This window comes from Phaethon aethereus (assembly GCF_964289735.1).
Source record: "Phaethon aethereus genome assembly, chromosome: 4".
NCBI lineage: Eukaryota > Metazoa > Chordata > Aves > Phaethontiformes > Phaethontidae > Phaethon > Phaethon aethereus.
The window spans coordinates 36424083-36442548 of NC_138578.1; the positions used below are offsets into that span (position 1 = coordinate 36424083).

Consider the following 18466-nt stretch of genomic DNA (forward strand, 5'->3'; position numbering starts at 1 on the left):
ATAGCTACATCACATTCATCAGAATTGCATCAAGGGTGGAGTTGGCTCAGGAGGGCTGCAGAATCCTGGAAACCCCATACTCAAAAAACTTTTTAAAATTAACCACTTGTGTAAGAAATTATTCTTCCAGGTAGTGGCCAAAGCTTGAAATGTACTGATGAAATTCTATTTTCAGGTGCATGTTTTAAACCTGATTTATGAGACCACAGGGGATAAATGACAATCATGGCCTGCTGCGTTCGAGACAAAACATCGAATATTAAAAGCACATATTTGTGACTTGTTAATGGTTTCTTTCACTGACAAAGCTTAAAGCGTGAACATTTGAAAATTAAAGTGACTTGAATGAGCTTTGTGAATGAATCACTAAGAATCACCTGATTTTGCGGTGAGATTGGGGGAATGTAAATGACTAAGATGAAGATCAGGTTGAAATCAATATGAAATTTTTCAGGCAGCAGCAGTTTTCCTTTTATATAAACAATTATTTGCTGGTGTAGCTGTACTTGATGGTGGAAAGGTGAAATTACAGAAAATATCTGGTTCCTAGAGAACTTTCTTGTAAATGACAGGCAGCATGCACTGGAGACCTATTCTTTCATATCTTAAGTACAATTTGTTTTTTAAATAGTCTGTGCTTAGTCTATAACAAAAAATTATACTGTTTGTAACATGTCAGTGTCCTCCTTCTCAAAGAAGTCTTCCAGCTTCTGATTATCTTCCCTGTTTTGTTTGGGTCCCCACCCCTAACTTTTGGGTAGGGAGAGTGGGAAGCACACACAGCTGTTATTAGTGGTGAAATTAATTTTCTTTTGAAATGCATCGCTAAAGTTCCACATGTTATGCTGCCAAATGCATGAATACATTAATGCCTACTTGATAGTGTGCTCTTTCGTTTTGTGAAAGCTAGATATTTTGGTTCCACTTCTTGTAGAGCCATTTTTAACTTGAGCTTTTAAAAAGTAACGTGGGTTCCTAATTGATCTCCTAAGGTTTATTGTGTGTGATTTATGCCATTTAAATAGGTAATGTTAATTTGTGTTTATGCAATAATCACATTTTGTCTTACTATGGGGAAAGAAATTTAAAAAGTGAAACAAATGATCAATCCTGAAATTGATCCTGAAATCCATGCATTTTTGTGTCATGAACAAACACGATATTTTATGAGTATTACAGCAATTTTTAACCTTGCAGATTCCCCTTTCCTGGAAAAAAAGGAAACAAAAGGGCCTGCCGTAAGTGTTTGCCATCAAATAACAAGTCAGTTACTGCTGTTGGGTATTTTAATTGTGAAAAACTTTATGCTGCTGTATTTTCTAGCACAGAGGTGATTCCCCAGGAACCTATTATCAGGGAAGTCAGTACAGCGTGATCCATAATCACTGTCATTATCCTAGAAATAGCCACTTGCTCAATGTAGTAAGTAAACCATACCTGTACAACTAAATACGCAGCTCGGGAAGACAGCATGAGTTCAACTCTGCCAGATTAGCGTGCCGTGCACAGGGAGAAGATCTGATGTAACGCTGCCGATAAAATGCTACAGGTCATGCAAATCGCTGTGGAATTGAATGACCTTTGAATGAGCACGATCAGCACCAAGGCAGAACGCTTGTTATTTCTGTCTTGGAAAACCTGAACTGGCCTCAAGCCGAATAACAAATTGTCTGAAACAGATGACTAAAAACTGGGGTATAAAATGTTTAGGGAAGAAGTTACTACCTCAGGAGTGTACCTGCAGTGAGGGAGCCCAGCTGGGCTCGCTGCTCACACGGAAGAGGAGCCCCCGTTTCGCTGCGGGTGTGGGAGGACTGGCAGAAAGTTCTGCGACAGAGACGCTGCAGTCGGCTCCCCAGGGACTGAGCCTGCGCCTCCCGGCGCTCCAGCCCGCTGGAAATGCTGATGGAGAGGAGCTCTTGCTGGGCCACCCTGCCAGGGCCTCTGCTTGTCAGGTTTTCCTAAACTGTTTTTGCAGGCAGTGTACTTTTCTCTGAGGTTGCTTCCGTCTTTTTCCTCCCTTGTCTTCTCTTCCCACATACTAGTTCTGTTGGCTATGATCTGTACCTCCAGCTGAAAAGAAACTTGAGTTTTTCTCTCCCTGTGCCTTGTTCCAGGACAGGAGGTGTTCCAAGCCTGCTGGTGTTCCTTTAACCTGCAATTTTAATTCTGTCAGTCACTAGACTTTTTTCTTACTCTTTTATTTCATGCTTTATATGCCAGAGTTCTGAAGAGTCCTCAGTCCTAGAAAATGGTTCTTACTACTCTTTCTGCCTAGATGCCATTTTGCTTGCATTTATTATTTGGATGTGCTTCATGTATCCTTAACCCTGCCTTTGCTGATTCTCAGCAGCTATCAGTTGCCTCTTCTTTGCTCATGTTCTTTTATTGTGAGGATTTTCACTTCAGCCGCCTCACCTCTGTTGCTGATGCAGAATTTGAGTGCTCCCTTTCCAGGGGGTGGCTGGTTCTAGAGGTTCCATCTTGGGGGCTTCCTGGAGTCCAAACCTACTGTATCTGTGGCAACACCAGTACTGATAAGGGAAGAAATTATGAGGTGAACCATTTTCAAACGCCGTCTGTGACACAGCCATTTGACTGGCTGGTGCAGTTCCAGTTTAAGCATTTTGCCAGCGGTACTGTAGACTTAAGAAATCCTATGTTTATTAGCACTGGCTGAACCTACTGGTGCAAGAATGTTTTTATTGTGTGATTTCTTTAAAACCAGACATCCCTGTAACTCTTTCAGTCCAGAGGCAGCATGCCTTTCCAGAATGCCTGCTCAGACGGAGGTGTTACGTGTGGTGTTGTAGACTTGGCTGACTGTTTCCCAGGCTCTCATCAGTGACAAATCATTTTAGAAGTTTAATTCTTTACTGTTTCTGTTTTAGATGGAAATACGAATTCCTGCAGAAGGATGAAACATGAGTGAATTAATTGTTGATTTTGTTATTTCATGGTGTTTATAAGCCATTCTTCTTCTTTTCTTCTTTTTCCCACCCCCCTCCAGCAGTGTGCAGGGTAGAAGGGAACAGGACCCATATGTCAGTGGTCTAGGATGGCCAGTGAAGGCTCCAACATCCCAAGTCCTGTGGTCCGTCAGATTGACAAGCAGTTTCTGATTTGCAGCATATGCCTGGACCGTTACAAGAACCCCAAAGTACTTCCCTGCCTGCACACTTTCTGTGAGAGGTAAGTCTTTTCTTCATGCTGTTAACTAGATATTTGTGTTGTGCAACAAGCACAGAACTATGCACCCTTTAACAGATGGGGACTTTTTTCTTTACTTGTAAAGGTGATGTTGAGGCATGATAAAGTCTGGAAAGGCTGGAGAGGCTGGGATGTAGAAAAACACTATTATTTGTGGCAGGGAGGAAGAAGAGGCAGCAGTGGAATATTTGGAATACATTTCCTTTATGCAAGAGTAAATAAAAAGTAAATCCGATGAAACTAATGAATACAGTTAAACAATGTGAAAGGTGATGGCAGTCAGAATTTGGGCCTCAAATTAATGACCTCAAATTTATACTGATTAGCCTATAATTAGAAACAATAAAAACCTTTCTTTCTTGATTTACTAAGCAGAGAAATAATTATCTCATCCTTTAATGTTCAAGGGTTAGACATGATAGATACATTATTCATAACCTGTGATTAAATGTCTTCATTATTCTGCAGCTTGGTTGATTGGAGTGGAAAAACTCTCTGAAAAGAAATATGATAAAACAGCAACATGCCTTCTACTGTGTTCAGCTGAATGAATTGAATATACATAGTGATGCTTTAATGTTATATTATCTATTGAATGGTGGAGAAAATACAGCATCTGCAGAAAAGTTAGCTGAAGAATTATTGGTTAGAGTTCTTTACCTGATGATGGGATGCAACTCTTTGGATTATATATTGAATGGCAGGAGAATTTTAATAAATGGTATTTTGTGTGAACATTTAGTTCAGGAGATTCCCACCTCTTAGAATTGTGATGTGCATATCTAATTTTGCACAGGGTACAAGAAAAATTGTGGATCTCTGAGTGTGTAACATGAACTGGTATTTTGTAGAATAGGAAGCCCTGACTGTACTGAAGCCAGCAGTGAAACTCTCACTGAAGTCAGTGAAGTCAAGATTTTCACCACCATGTCTTAAGTTTCTTGATTTCAGTTCATGTGTAAATCCTAAGGTCAGCTTCTGGTTTTCACTGTAATCCTCTTATGCTGATCTGGTTATGGAGAGAGGCTGGAAGAACTCTTCCAGTGTACTGCTGATGTGCAAAGCCTAAGCTCTCCTTTCACAGAGCCCTTACTGGAGTGTCAGGAGGGGGGGCTGCCAAGGGAGGATGAAGAGTGGTGCAAGCAAAGTCCTTGGAAGTGGCTAAGAGCCGCATAGCTGTGCGAGGTCACACTTTCTTGGTCGGCCTCTCATGAGGAATTTGGTGTAGCACTGCTCCCCTTAAGAACTGCATTCTGCCAGGCTTCTGTGCTTAGGAGGCTATACTGAATTGCCAACTGCAGTTGGATGTTGCATGCTCAGCAGCTGTTAACTTGATTTTCAAGGCCAAAAGTAGCACTAACTGTCACCTAGGCCAGTCTACTGCATGTTGTTGATCACAGAAATTTGTGTCAGATTTATATTCTGAGAAATTTAGTTTTTCTTAAAAAAACCCTACACCCCACCCCCCCAGTCAAATACAAACAAAAATCTCCTCCAAAACTCTCCTTAACATAAACTGTGATAACCTAGGACGTGCTTCTCTATGTAGTAAGGAGAGCTCTGTTAATTCTGGCTAACTGCCAAATAACTTTCCTAATTGAAATAAATGGAAAAATTTCCATTGGTTTCATTGGGACCGGGTTTTAGCGCAGAACACTAAACGTACAAATTAATAAAGGAGATTCTATTGGAAAGACAAGGGTCAACCACCGGTTAGTCAGTTAAAGACACAGGTTGAAATACTTGATGCAATAACTTCATGTCTGTCAAACTTTATCTGATAGTTTATCATTTTTACTATCCTGTGAGCAGGATGCAGTAGATGTCTGGAAGCATGGATCGGCTCTGCACAAATATCTCGAAGAAAGGCACATAACTCTTATAATGATGTCAGCTTATTGAACCTTTTTTTCATGTGGCAGAGGAAAAAAGGTTTAAAGGAAAAATAAAATCCTCATAGCCACTTTTACTTCTGAAGCCTGGTGATGTACCTTTCCTTTTATAAGTAGGGGTATCACTATTTCAAACCAATTCTTAAACTGAAGGGAGTTTTTTTTCCTCTTTTAATGATGCTTTGCCTCTCTCTCCCCTTCCACCTCCCTTCCCCATAGGTGCTTGCAGAATTACATTCCAGCCCATAGCTTAACCCTTTCTTGCCCCGTGTGCCGCCAGACCTCCATTCTGCCAGAGAAAGGGGTTTCTGCACTCCAGAACAACTTCTTTATCACCAACCTGATGGATGTCCTGCAACGAACACCAGACAACAGCATTGAAGAGTCCTCCATCTTGGAGACTGTCACCGCTGTTGCTGCGGGCAAACCGCTCTCCTGCCCCAATCATGATGGAAATGTAAGTGAGATGAACTCCTGTGATATGTACAGGTACTGATATGTATTGGTTTGTCATGGATATTTTGTTCTAAAAAGATAGTGGGGGAATTGGAATGACACTAGTTCTTTGATTTTATATGTCAACAAAAGGCAAGTGATTCTTAAAATGAACTCAAATGCTTTTAAGTGGAGCACCTTAATATTATTTCATCTTACCAATCATCTTGGATGATACTGTCTTTTAGCACTTTCGGTCAAAAATGTTGTCCTGCAAACACTGAACCGTGTGCCTTTGCCTCTTTGGAATGGGTTTCCATACTCTTCTCTTGCTTGTAGAATCAACTATTGCTGTGGGAAGCTGTGTGCTTCTTTAGGCAGTATGTGGCAGGGACCTTATAAGCTTAACGGACCAACACGCTGAGGCAGTACCAAAAGCTATGTGAACATATTAACATGGAACCGAATAAAAGGGTGTCCTAGCTCAGGTTGCTTAGGGTCAGCACAGGCTAGAAACAGAGAGCTTCTGTTACCTGCAGTGTTTTGTGCATCTCACATATCAGTCCTTGGAGGCTGCTTTGTTTTTTCCCTCCACCTACTTCTTTTGCCCAGCATCCCCCCACATACACCCTCAAATCATATCGGTGTATTCATTGGCAAGTTCCCCCAACTGAGTAAGTATTCCCAGGTTATTACAAGAACAGCTCTAACTCTGCTTACTTCACAATTTTCAGTGTTAACCTGTGTGACTTCATGGTAGGCATATGAGCTCCTGTCTCATAGCCAGGCTTATGCAAACATGTAAGTAGACCACGTTGCAAAGCTGAGCAATTCTGCATTGTAAACTGAATGCTGTGCTTCTATGCAAGCCAAGAAATATGTGCCAGTATTTTAAGACAACTTTCTGGGGACTGTTTTATTTGATACTCAGTGTAGGTATATCAGATGTATAGGAATAATTCATCTGATAGGTGGTGATTACTCTTACAGAGGAACAGCTCAGTTCCCTCTCCTTTACTGACCTACTGGAATTAGATGGTCTTGTAGAACTGATTTGGTGTACACTCTGATTAATGAGTAACTGCTGTAACTTTTTTAATGTGTACTATACCTGTGTGTGTGTAGTGGTTACTGATTAACACATTCCTAGTTTTTATTTGCATTTTATTGGCTCTCCTTAAAATTAATCATAGTTCTTTTCTGATATAGCAATCATGATAGGAGCCATTTGATTGTGAAATGCAAAAAAAAGTCAAAATGAAGATGTTACTTGTTTTGCATTTTACATTATTATCTGATGATTCTTTGGGTGTGGTTAGAAAAAAATGGTTTGCCTACAATTAAAAGTATGTCACCTTATATCTCTCTAAGAACTCCTTTCTAGGAAAAGGTGGATTTGTAAATCCTCTAAACCAAACTTAGTTGGCTTGCCTTGAAACACAGCATGGCTTTTGCTGGCTTCATGGGTACACAGCATGAGGGCACTGTGTGGCAAGTGCCTGGCTGCTAGCAGCTTTGCTAGGGGCTTCAGGGAGTGAGAGAGGATTGAGGCGGTAGCTGGAGGATAATGCCTTCATGGAACCAGCAGTCATTCTGCATTGAATCCTCTCTCTATGAATTTTTATGTATTGCTTGGGGTAGGGTCAGACCCATTGTATTTTTTACCATCAACAGAAAAATTTGCGTCAAGTATATTTAATTTAAATATTACCAGATTTTCCTTGTATTAGCTTGGAAATAAGTTTCTGTTTAAACAAGTTTTTTCAATCTTTCCAGCCATGCTGGATTTAAACCTCTCTGATTAAAATCAGATAGAAACTGATGCACAGATACTTTCTCATTGGCTTGCCTGTCTGCTTGTAACCTAGCCCTCCTCAGGCCATGTAGATTAGATACTTTCCCTTCCAGTTGGTCTCTTACTCCCACCACTCCATATTTTCCATATGTGTGTATGTATCCTATTCCTTCTGTGCATATCCTCTCATCCTCTGTCGTGGCATCTTTGTTGTGTGTGTTCTTATGAAAAATGAAACTTGGCTTGTAGTATCTTAACACAAGAGATGGTTTCCTGTGCTTGAACTATGAACAAATGCTTCCTCATATTCACCCAACACAGAGCACAAATATATGTTCTTGTTAAATCGGGGTAATAGGGCACATATGTTACGGAACTTTTGAACCTAACAGAAGATTCTTATCTTCTACCTACACATTAAAAAAAGATTGGCTTGATTCTCAGCTGCTAAACACCTGCAGCTCTTGCTGGATATAAGCATCCTGGTTTGGAAACATTGATCTACAATCATTTAGGAGCAGGTACAACTGCTAGGGCAGGGAAGTCTGTGAAATTCTAGGTCCGTTACTTCACAATATGTGATGAGTGGTGTGGCCTCTTTGCAGTCACCCATCCTGAAAAATCCATACTTGGGTTTTATTTGAATTTAAAGTGAAAGCCAGACCACAGTCTGGGATCCATGCTTTTACAGGTGCACTGTATTTTCTGCCTGTAGAGTGTAACAAGAGAGCATACCTAGTATTAAATTAAACGCTTGTAACAGGAGAGCATGCCTTCTCTCTGACTAGCTTTTTCTCAAAAGATCACAGAATAGCTTGGCAACTAGACAGGTATAAGATCTTGTCTAGAAAAACATTTCCTGAACTTCTTCAGGTGTTGCTTACTCTGTATGTTTCTCTTAGAAAAATAAAAAAGCACCCATCCTTGATATTCTGATGAAGTGATTTCATAACATACCTTTTAAACCTTGTTTTTTCTCCTCACCTGTGTAATTCCCACCATGTCACTTACTTGTGTATCTCGTTAAAGTGTAATCTCATTTTTTCTGTACCCTTCAATATTCAGTGTGTCATTGAAGGTAAATAAACAATTCACAATATCAGAGTTAGACTCTTGATAAGCATTAGAACTAATAAACTGAGCTCATTCCTGGCGATACTTTGTTCTGCCTCACAAGCAATATTTAATACAGTTAGGAAGCAATAGTGTGAGTGATACAGTCATATCTGACTGAACTGGAAAGTCATACAAGGGATTTGGGTGGTTCACTTGTACGTAAGCATATTGTTTAAATCATGACAGTCTTACAAAACTTTTTAAAAAAATTTGCTTAAAGTTTTCAGGTTTATTGCATGGGTAAGGCAAAAGCTATGACTAGGGAGAACAAAACCCCACATTCTAAATTTTACCAGGTATCTGGGAAGTGCCCTCAGGTAACCCAAACTTACTTTCTTCTAAAAGCCAAAACCTACAAAGCTAAGATACACACTAGCCCTGGGACAGAGGAATTAAGCATGTGTGTGCGATGAGGAAGAAGGCTGGCAAGGAGCAGACTCATCCTTTTTCTCTGGACTGCTGTTTTAATTCAAACAAATAGAAAGCAGAGGATGAACAATGTGATTATTCAAATGTCATTTCAGCGAGGGGGGGCTTGTGATTGGAGAGAGCCTTTTTCTTGAGACCTGAACTTTGAAGAGCTGGAATTAAGTGTGCTTTGGCTTTGTGAAATCTAATTCAGAAGTACCTACATCCTTGATTATGCAAATTAAAAAGTGTCTGTAAATTCAGTTAAACTACAGTAGTGAAGATATGCATAGGTCTCTAATTAGATCACTGTGCTGAAATATGCTGATCTGGTTTAATGTGGGAGTTGGTGGATGGTATTTCAGAACCAGTGGGTATTAATTCACATTTCATTACAGCTGATGGGAATGTTTTTGTTGACTTCAGTGGAAATATAGCTGAAGCTTCAATTTGGAAAGGAGGGGGTCAGGTGAACTTTTTTGCCTGAGATGTTTTGTAAAGCAAACCTGTTATCATGAAAAGCTTTCTGGAAATGTCGTAAAATCTGATGCCTCTGTTGGGCATGGAGCGCAGAGAGGAAAAACCAGTAATGTCTGTCTTTAGTTAGAAATTAATCTTGCCTGATTAAGAAATGCTAGACAAAATCTTAGGAAATCAGCTTATCTAGGCACTTGAAGCCTGGATTGTATTAATGTTAGGTTTTCTTTCTCCTTCAGCTATAGCACAATCGAAAGATTTTAATGGAAAATGAAAGCTGCTTCACTCAAAACATTTTGAATTTGACTGAGGTGAAGACGACTATTTTTATGCAGACACACACATTAGGTCTTTGTGGTCTGCTTGCTATTACCATTCTAGCTTATGTGATTCTCTGGCGCTTGAATAAAGAGGAAGAAAGTTGATTAGGCTAAACTTTAATATGCCGATGAGATGCTTACTTTCTTATATATGTTGCTGCAAATATAATGATGTTTATTATGAGGTGTTCAATAGGAAACAGAAATATTAAATTACTCTAATCATTGTATCCAAAGATAAAAATATTGAGTAAGTAAAGGGCTTGTTAAAATATCTTGAACCTAAGCATTAAATTATGAAGAAGCAGAAAAATGAACCTTTGACACTCATTCAAAAGAAATGAAATTTTTTGGTCATATAAAGAGACTTACAAGTTTCCTAATAAAATATTGTTCCTTTTAGTCATTTCTGGTTGCAGATTTTTGAAGCTTTTGAATAGAATTTAAATCCTAAAGTCTGTTTAACTCATTTCCTCTACACACTGTAAAACTGCATCACATCTTAATGCCTAACAAAGTAACTGTCAGGCCTCAGAGGATCTACTACTGTGAGACTGCTAAATTCACAGTGACTGGAGTAGTGCTGATGGGGGTTGTCATTGTTTAGAAAGTCTACCTTTTTTTTCCCCCCCTTGATTATATAGTTGATCTTACACAGTTTGGAGCAGCTTTTGAAGCTGCTTTTGAATACTCTCTGAAGTGGCTTACACGAATGGCCAACAAATGACTAAACCCTCATTGCGTGTGAATCCCATATCTTGTGAATTGAGATAAGAGGGAAGAATGGGAATAAGACAGAAAGTAGCTTGTCAGAAGAAAATCCCTATTAATGCTAATAGCCACATGCAAATCATGGTTCTTACTTTCCCCTCCTAATTTTCAAGATGTCTTGGAGGAGCCAGCTACTTTGCACGGTGCTGTTGCAGGTCCCTCTGCTCACCTGAAAACAGCCAGTTCTATACAACCATCTTGTTGTCAACTAACATCTCCACCACAACCATCTTTGTGTGAGAGGTCTGAGTGCCAGAAGCATCAGCCAAGTTATTCAAGATTCTGATGCTATATTCTGAATGCAAGAGATCTGCTAATGTCTTGCTTTGAAGCATATACTACAAGCTTCCTTATATACTTTTAATAAGCCCAAAATGCTTTGTGCTCAAGGACTTCCTAGCTGTAAAAGAAAATCTCATGTCAAATTTGCATAGATGTGCATTATTTTGACTAATGTATGATTTTGGGCAAGGCACTTTCCTGTTTCTTTTACTTTATGAATATATTCAGAATTTGGGGTATTTATTACATGTAAAGATCTTTTTTCATCTCCAGACAGCATCTTACTGGGTACATAACAGGTTGAAACAATCTCCTCCTCTTTCAAGTGTAGATCAGTACTTTTCTTATAATCTCAGATATGAGGTTTTGATGGTTTTAAGGGATTAGTAATGGAATATGGAGATTTTTTGCTGCAGCACGTTAGTTCATTTAGGGTGCTTTTCTCTAGCAAATAAACATGCTGTTTGGTGAGCTCTGTTGAGTTCATGTTCCACAGGTGGTCCTGTTATGAAAAACAGCCTAAGTATACACTTTCTTTGGCAGACCCTCTGGGGAGACTAAGGATCAAGTTACTAAGGGGACTTGAATGCCCTGGTTTTTTGGGTTGTTTCCGGAGTAGTTGAGAAACACATCAAAACTTACTATTATACAGTATAAAGATGATGTTAGGTCCGGCCTTGAAGTCCAGCATTCTGTTTCCCAGGCTGCTGTTCTGACACTTTCTGATAGAATAAAATGCATTTAAACCAACATTTTGATATGAAATATATAACAGCCATCTTTTAGGCAGTATATTATTGATGTCTAAGAAAGGAGAAACTGTCTCAGAGCTTGGAGAATAACATGAGTTCAAGACCCAGTAAAACATGCTTTGAGTGATGTTACTGCTACCATGTTTGAATTTAGAGTTGTGTACTTTTCCAGGTGATGGAGTTTTACTGCCAGTCCTGCGAGACAGCCATGTGCAGGGAGTGTACAGAGGGAGAACACGCAGAGCATCCCACAGTACCACTCAAGGATGTGGTGGAGCAACACAAGGCTTCCCTCCAAGTCCAGTTGGACGCTGTCAACAAAAGGTATGGAGACCCCACTGATTATTTTCCATTTTCAGTCCTACCACTGGCTTCCTGTGTTACCTTGGGTAGATGTTTTGTGCTGGTGCCATGGACCTTTACCAAGAAAACAGGGATATGGAGGCTAGCATGAGGAAAAAAATTCCATTGACTGGGATGCACTGAGGGATTAGGGAAAAGAGCAAAAGATTCCTATCTGTCTTTCACAGAACAGAGGCCATTAGAAATGCAAGTGTCCTCCAAAGAAGGGACATAGAATGTTAAGGAGGAAAGTACTAGCCAGTCATGAATTTAATGATAAATAAGTAATACTGGATGCTTAAAAGACTAGTACAAACACTACGGTGGCAGAAAGGCTAAAGAAAAAGCAGGGTAGATCTAGTTAATAGCTTCCCGAGTAGATACATTTGCATAAAGGACAGAAGATCCAGGGCCTCGTTGTTGGAAATGCCTAAAATCTAATGGATTTCCACAAGGGAGGGCCCTGGCTTAGCCTTGTTTTATCAGACCAAAACCACTATGTGGTTATAAAAGGAATGAACTTACTTCTGGGAAATGACCAAGTTTAAAAACAGCCTGCTGATGAGATTTTTTCATCAAAAGGTGTCAGGGTAAGGGCCGATGTTTAATGACTTTTGAAACAGCAACCTTTGTAATTTAATCCCTCCCTCAGGCTTCCAGAGATCGACTCAGCACTTCATTTTATATCTGAAATCATACACCAGTTAACCAACCAAAAGGCTAGCATTGTAGATGACATTCATTCCACTTTTGATGAACTCCAGAAGACTTTAAATGTGCGAAAGAGCGTGCTGCTAATGGAACTGGAAGTGAATTATGGCCTTAAACACAAAGTAAGATGCATGTTTTGTTTCAATGAAAAGCTGTTAACTTAATCATCCAGTTTTTACAAATGATGCAGGATGCCGGTTTGACAAATTGTGTCTGAGATCCAGAGGAGAACTTTGTTTTCCTGAAATCAAATGCTGCAGAGCGTCGCTTGTGGGTCCCCAGCCTTATAAATGGAATCCAGACCCTGTACAGGCAGGTAGCCCTTTGTGCATGGTGTGTGTGGATCTAAAATGGCCAACACACTAAGCAGGCATCTGCTTTAGGCCAACATGCTGCTGTGCGGATGACAATAAGGGAGCACCAAAGAAAAGTCTGAAATCCTTGGGCAATCCAATGAACATCCCCACGAAGATACAGGCCAAACCATTTCTCCTGAAATGATCAAGGTTTTTCTTTAAAGCACTGTTTTCTTTTCAAATGCCTGGTAACATATTTCATGTTAGATGTCACTGGTTGTAACACACAAAGATTGGAGGGACATCTCACTTTCTTAGGGGAATGCAGAGAGCAATAGATTCCAGAGCTGTATTCACTCCTTTCCTTCCTATATGGATGATTGAGTCTTGTGTTTTTCCCCACTGCATTGTAGACTAAGCTTCAGAGGAAGAAAACAGAAATCTGCACTTTTACAAAGAGAAGCCTGTAGCCTGGTGGGTAGGGTTTTTGTTGAGGATTAGTAAGTCTGAATCGGGCAAATGAAAGAATTTAGTCGTCATCTTCCTGGGCATCAGTTGTCTGTCTTGTATAAAAGAACGAACTCTTCCTTCAAAGTAGTCTCTAAAAGAAAGTAGCATCAGTAACTGGAGTTTCAAGAGTGCCTGATAATATTGGCATCTTCGGGCATTCTCTGCGATTAGTGAGCAGCTTGAGCATCTCCAGATGTCTGAAGCAGAGGAATGCTGCATTCCTGGATCTGGAACAGGCTTGACCATTAGGAAGGTATTGAACTGCTGGGCCTGTGAAAATGGAGGAATTCTAACATGTGCACAAGATGTATACTTTCAGGAGGAGAGGGAGCCCCAAACCCTTGGAGCACAGAATTTAGTCATCTGCAGAGCTAAGCAGCAGCTGAGGAGCTTTTAGTATCAAAAATTTGGACTTAGGTCCCAGGTTCATCTAAACATATCCAAGATGTCACAAAAACTTATTTTATTGGCAAGCAAATAAATATACTCAGGGTGTGTACAAAGTTCACACAAAATGGAATATGATGATAAAGTTTCATATTGTTGTTTAAAGGGATTTAAAATAGTTTAAAAACTATTTTGGGTGTTAGAGAACCAAATTTTTACATAGCTGCACATAAGTGGTAAAAGAGGCATCTCACCCGTTGCGGCGGGGGAAGGAGCTATTGGAATTGGATTTTACTTTTGAATGAATAGTAGACCTGCAAAATAATTCAGACACAAATCTTCTGTCATTCTGATCATGCACTTTGCAAAAATGAAAAAATTAAAGGGCTACACTTCACTAAAAGAAAGTTGGTGATTCAGTTTCAGTTGTCCAATGGACTGAAAGAGGACTTGTGTAAAATACTCTAAACATATTTTAAATATTAGTTATGGTAGGATGTAATATTTTCCATCTTTGTAATGAAAGAAAACTATATTGAGAAAATAATGGTTTTAAAATGTAGCTGCAAATTGTCTTCCTCCTCAGTTTGTGGTTTGTTATCCCAAGCATATGGGTTTTTGTCATCCTGGGACTTTATTAGCTATGCTTTTTAACTACTTATGTCCTTGAATAAAGACAACACAGCTTAGAAATGCCTTGTATTGAATCCTGAGAGGTTTATAGATGCCTGGAAAAACAGATAACTTGAAATTTCAGTGTAGTCTTGAAATTTGTTCATTCTGTTTTTCTTGCAAAAGATTTTGTGGTGTTATCACTTTCCCTGTACCAGTAGCTCATCAGCCTGGATTTTCTCCAGTGGGTGAAAAGCAGATAGCTTTGAAAAATTCATAAGAAAAATGCCCTTAGAATGCAGTGTCATTACCGGGTATGTCTCAGCAAGGGAAGAGTATCTCATAGCAATAAATACACCCAGTCTCTAAGTTTACCTTAAAATCAATTGAAATGTTTAAAAAATATTTACTTTACAGTGACGGTCAACAAAATAACTTCTCTGACCCACAGTAATGTCTCTGCCCTAGTTTTTCTCTGTAGGAAAATCATACCACATGTGTGACTAGGTAGTTTGGTTTAGGGATTTCAACAGTGGAATGTTTGGGCTTTCCTGACTGTCATGAAGTTCTCTGCTTGGTTGTTATAATTCAGGGATCCTTTTTCCAATTCATTGCAAAACTGGTTTTAAAAAAAAAAAAAGTTAGCCTTGTTCCCAGCCCACACCGAACAATTTTGAGGTCAGTACTGTTTTAAGGATTTTAGACTGAGGGCCAGAACTGAGCCTATAATAAAAGCTCTTTCTCACTCTTAAATACAGAGTAGCTACTTTGTGCCCACCACAATTTCAGGCTACTCAACCCAGCTCTTCCCAATATCCATAACTCATCCTTTACGTTTTGCTTTCCTGCCTGCTGAAACTGAGGAATCAACTTACCCGCTTCTCCTAGGGAGACTCTTCCTTTCTTCACTTATTTTGATCAGGAATCACACTTTTCCTCAGGATGGATGTACAGATCTTGAGAGTGCCTTCTTGTCCATCTACGTAGAGGAGTAACCCAAGGTTTCCTTTGGCTCTGAAGAAACAGTTTCAAGAAATTTCTTGCAGCCTCCTGTATTAATGGGCCTGATGACTCCAAAATATCTCTATCTCTGCACACAGCTCAGTTCCCAGTAACTATCTCATTAACTGTGACTGCTGAGAGTTAGATGGAGCAGGGTTCAAGCTTCTACATTTGTGGGTTTTTTGTTTGTTTTCTTTTTTTTAAAAAGACAAAACAGACGGGTGAGGCAATAATTCAATCTGGTATGACAGTGGATCTGTGAAGCCTTGAAGACCCAAAACAGGGTACATTTTTTGTGTTGCAGAATGATATTACAAGAACATGTAGGGGATCAGTGTGTTACTTTTTCTAAAATGAAACTTTAAAATAAACTCTAAAACAAAGCCCTACAAATTGGATTTCTACAAAGGCCTTTGGATATAAGGCATGCTACATCTTGCTAGGGTAGTTCTTGAGACGTGATGCTAATCTGGTGTTTGGTAATGCACACAGGTCCTCCAGACACAGCTGGATACCTTACTTGAAGGACAAGAAAGCATTAAAAGTTGCAGCAACTTTACAGCCCAAGCCCTTAACCATGGCACCGAAACTGAAGTTCTGCTGGTGAAGAAGCAAATGAGTGACAAGCTGAATGAACTGGCCGAGCGGGACTTCCCACTGCAGCCCCGTGAAAACGATCAGTTGGACTTCATAGTGGAAACGGAAGGCCTGAAGAAGTCCATTCACAATCTGGGTACTATTTTAACCACCAATGCTGTTGCCTCTGAAACAGTTGCCACAGGTGAGGGACTGAGGCAGACAGTGATCGGGCAGCCCATGTCTGTTACCATCACAACTAAGGACAAAGATGGGGAGCTCTGTAAATCTGGGAATGCTTACCTCACTGCTGAACTGAGCACACCTGATGGGAGTGTAGCGGATGGAGAAATACTTGACAATAAAAATGGCACTTACGAATTTTTGTATACTGTTCAGAAAGAAGGGGACTTCACTTTGTCGCTGAGACTTTATGATCAACATATCAAGGGCAGCCCATTCAAACTTAAAGTGGTCAGATCAGCAGATGTGTCTCCTACCACTGAAGGGGTTAAGAGGCGTGTTAAATCTCCTGGCAGTGGTCATGTGAAGCAGAAAGCTGTGAAGAGACCTGCGAGCATGTACAGCACTGGCAAAAGAAAAGAGAATCCCATCGAAGATGATTTGATTTTCAGAGTCGGTAGGTGACTTGTCTGCTACCTATTGACATTAGTGACTTAAAACTTAAATCTTAACTTTAACTTAAAACAGTTTCAGGGAAACTGATGAAAAAATGTAGATGTCAAATTATTTTATTACTTAAATCTGTAAGTAGAGCAACCTGTTAATACTTTTAGGCCTCTTGACTTTTGTTCATATCTACATTTTAAAAGCACATACCTCAGAAATTCTGTTTGCAGCAAATACTTAACTGGAATTTGGGTTGAGAAATGCATCCATTTGATTTGGGTTAAAATCTTTTACCACCTCTTCTGTACTCTACTGGGCTTTTAATTTACTCTTAATTGTAAAATTAAAATATAATAAGATCAATGCTTGAGATTAGATCAAATTACCTCTTTTAAATGTTGCATGGCAAGAAGGGAAGTAGGAGGACTCCTTCTCTAAAACTATTGCCCTAAAGATTAATCTAATTAATTAACCTGGAAGTATACATGATAAATCCTGTGGTCATACATACTCATTTCATTATGTCAGCACAGGACAAAATTACAATTTCCTTCATTTGCTTTTTCCCTCAATATATAAATATGTTTGGTTCTTTATATAGTGTAATGTTATCTCTAAATCTGTGGAGTTCTAATGCTTGGTAAAAATATAACATCTTAGTGTCGTTTCCTGTGATCTTCTTTCAGGTTCTTTGATGTACTCTGGTTTTAAGCTATATGATAACAATAATTCATAACTTTAAAAGTCTGTATTTATTGTATTTATATAATGTCTACTTACATACTTAGAAAATACTTTTCACTTCGCATAACTAAGGAAAAAAGCAAGTTAATTCTTATACGTGCAAGTCAGCATTTCACCAGTATATGTAATCAAGTGGGACAACAGTCGGCAAGGCGGCTTTCCCCGTTGTAGCAGAGAATGGATAGTGGTCAGCCCTGGAGGGTTTTTAAGTAATTCTACTGAAAATTCATCTGACACCATTTGTCAGTTGGTTAGCCCTGTCCATCTGATTTCTCATCCATCAGTATTTCTAACAGATTCCTTGCTGTCATGAAGAGTACATGCCATAACGTAATGGTTTTATATCAGAAAATGTATTCAGCAAGTGTGCTTTGCTTGCTGAATAGGACAGGACAATGTAAGCTTTAGATGGAGCTACTTGTAAAATGTCCAGCCTTTCCCAGACGGCCAGTGCATTTCCTTGTAAGATAAATGACCCCATAAATATAACAAGCACTTTTTACAGAGGCAATGATATCCAGTTTTACTGTTGCTAAGGCAAAGTTCTATGCTGACTGCTGAGTCAAAAGTTAGAAATATGATGTAGAACAATTCATACTGAAGTCAGGCCAGACCTACTCAGCAGTAACCATGCTTTATTGTCCAAAGCTGGTAGGCAACCTTAGTTAAATTAGTACTCAGACATAGCCCTTCCCCTAGCAGGAGGGTGTTATTGCAAAAGCTAGTGCTGTAGTCAATACCAATAGAGCCCCTGTTAGCAATCCCATGGGGAGAGAAGCCCTTGCGCAGAGCAGAGTGATCAGCCTGAGGCTCCTGCTGGAATGGAAAGGGACCTGTGGTTTCTCCCAAATGCAGTTTCACTGCTGGTACTGGTAAGTGTGGCAGAGGGTATGTATAAACGTAGCCTACATCTTTTTGGAGCTCTATTTTGAGACAGGGTTTAACAAAACAGTTAATAATGTCTGAACCCTGTCTAGAAAACATCTTTCTAACCTCTTCTGGAGCAGTTGTGACATGTTGTATGCTAGACAGAGAAGGGGCTGGATGGACAGATTCAGGCAGAAAGAGTCTGTGTGTCTGTAGCAGGGATAAGAAAGCCTGCACAGGTGCACTGTGTCTGTGAGTAACAGGGGAGCTCCATTACACATTGTGGCTGACACCTACACTGAATGCTAAGCCCTCTTGTTCACATATATCA

General features: G+C 39.7%; 1 protein-coding gene across 4 annotated transcripts in view; it reads left to right on the forward strand.

The window, feature by feature from the left end:
• Positions 1 to 3037: 3037 nt before the first annotated feature.
• TRIM2 (tripartite motif containing 2) overlaps positions 3038 to 18466 on the forward strand; it is a gene marked incomplete at its 3' end in the record, with an annotated part of 38030 nt that continues 22601 nt past the window's right edge. Inside the window, exons 1-5 of one of the 4 annotated variants that reach the window (XM_081999718.1) lie at positions 3038 to 3192; positions 5322 to 5559; positions 11631 to 11782; positions 12453 to 12633; positions 15811 to 16534. In XM_081999718.1, the coding sequence (XP_081855844.1) occupies positions 3059 to 3192; positions 5322 to 5559; positions 11631 to 11782; positions 12453 to 12633; positions 15811 to 16534 (1429 nt within the window). In that variant the 5' untranslated portion in view covers positions 3038 to 3058. The remainder of the gene's footprint in view (positions 3193 to 5321; positions 5560 to 11630; positions 11783 to 12452; positions 12634 to 15810; positions 16535 to 18466) is intronic. The other 3 variants (XM_081999717.1, XM_081999719.1, XM_081999720.1) reach the window with 3 other exon arrangements.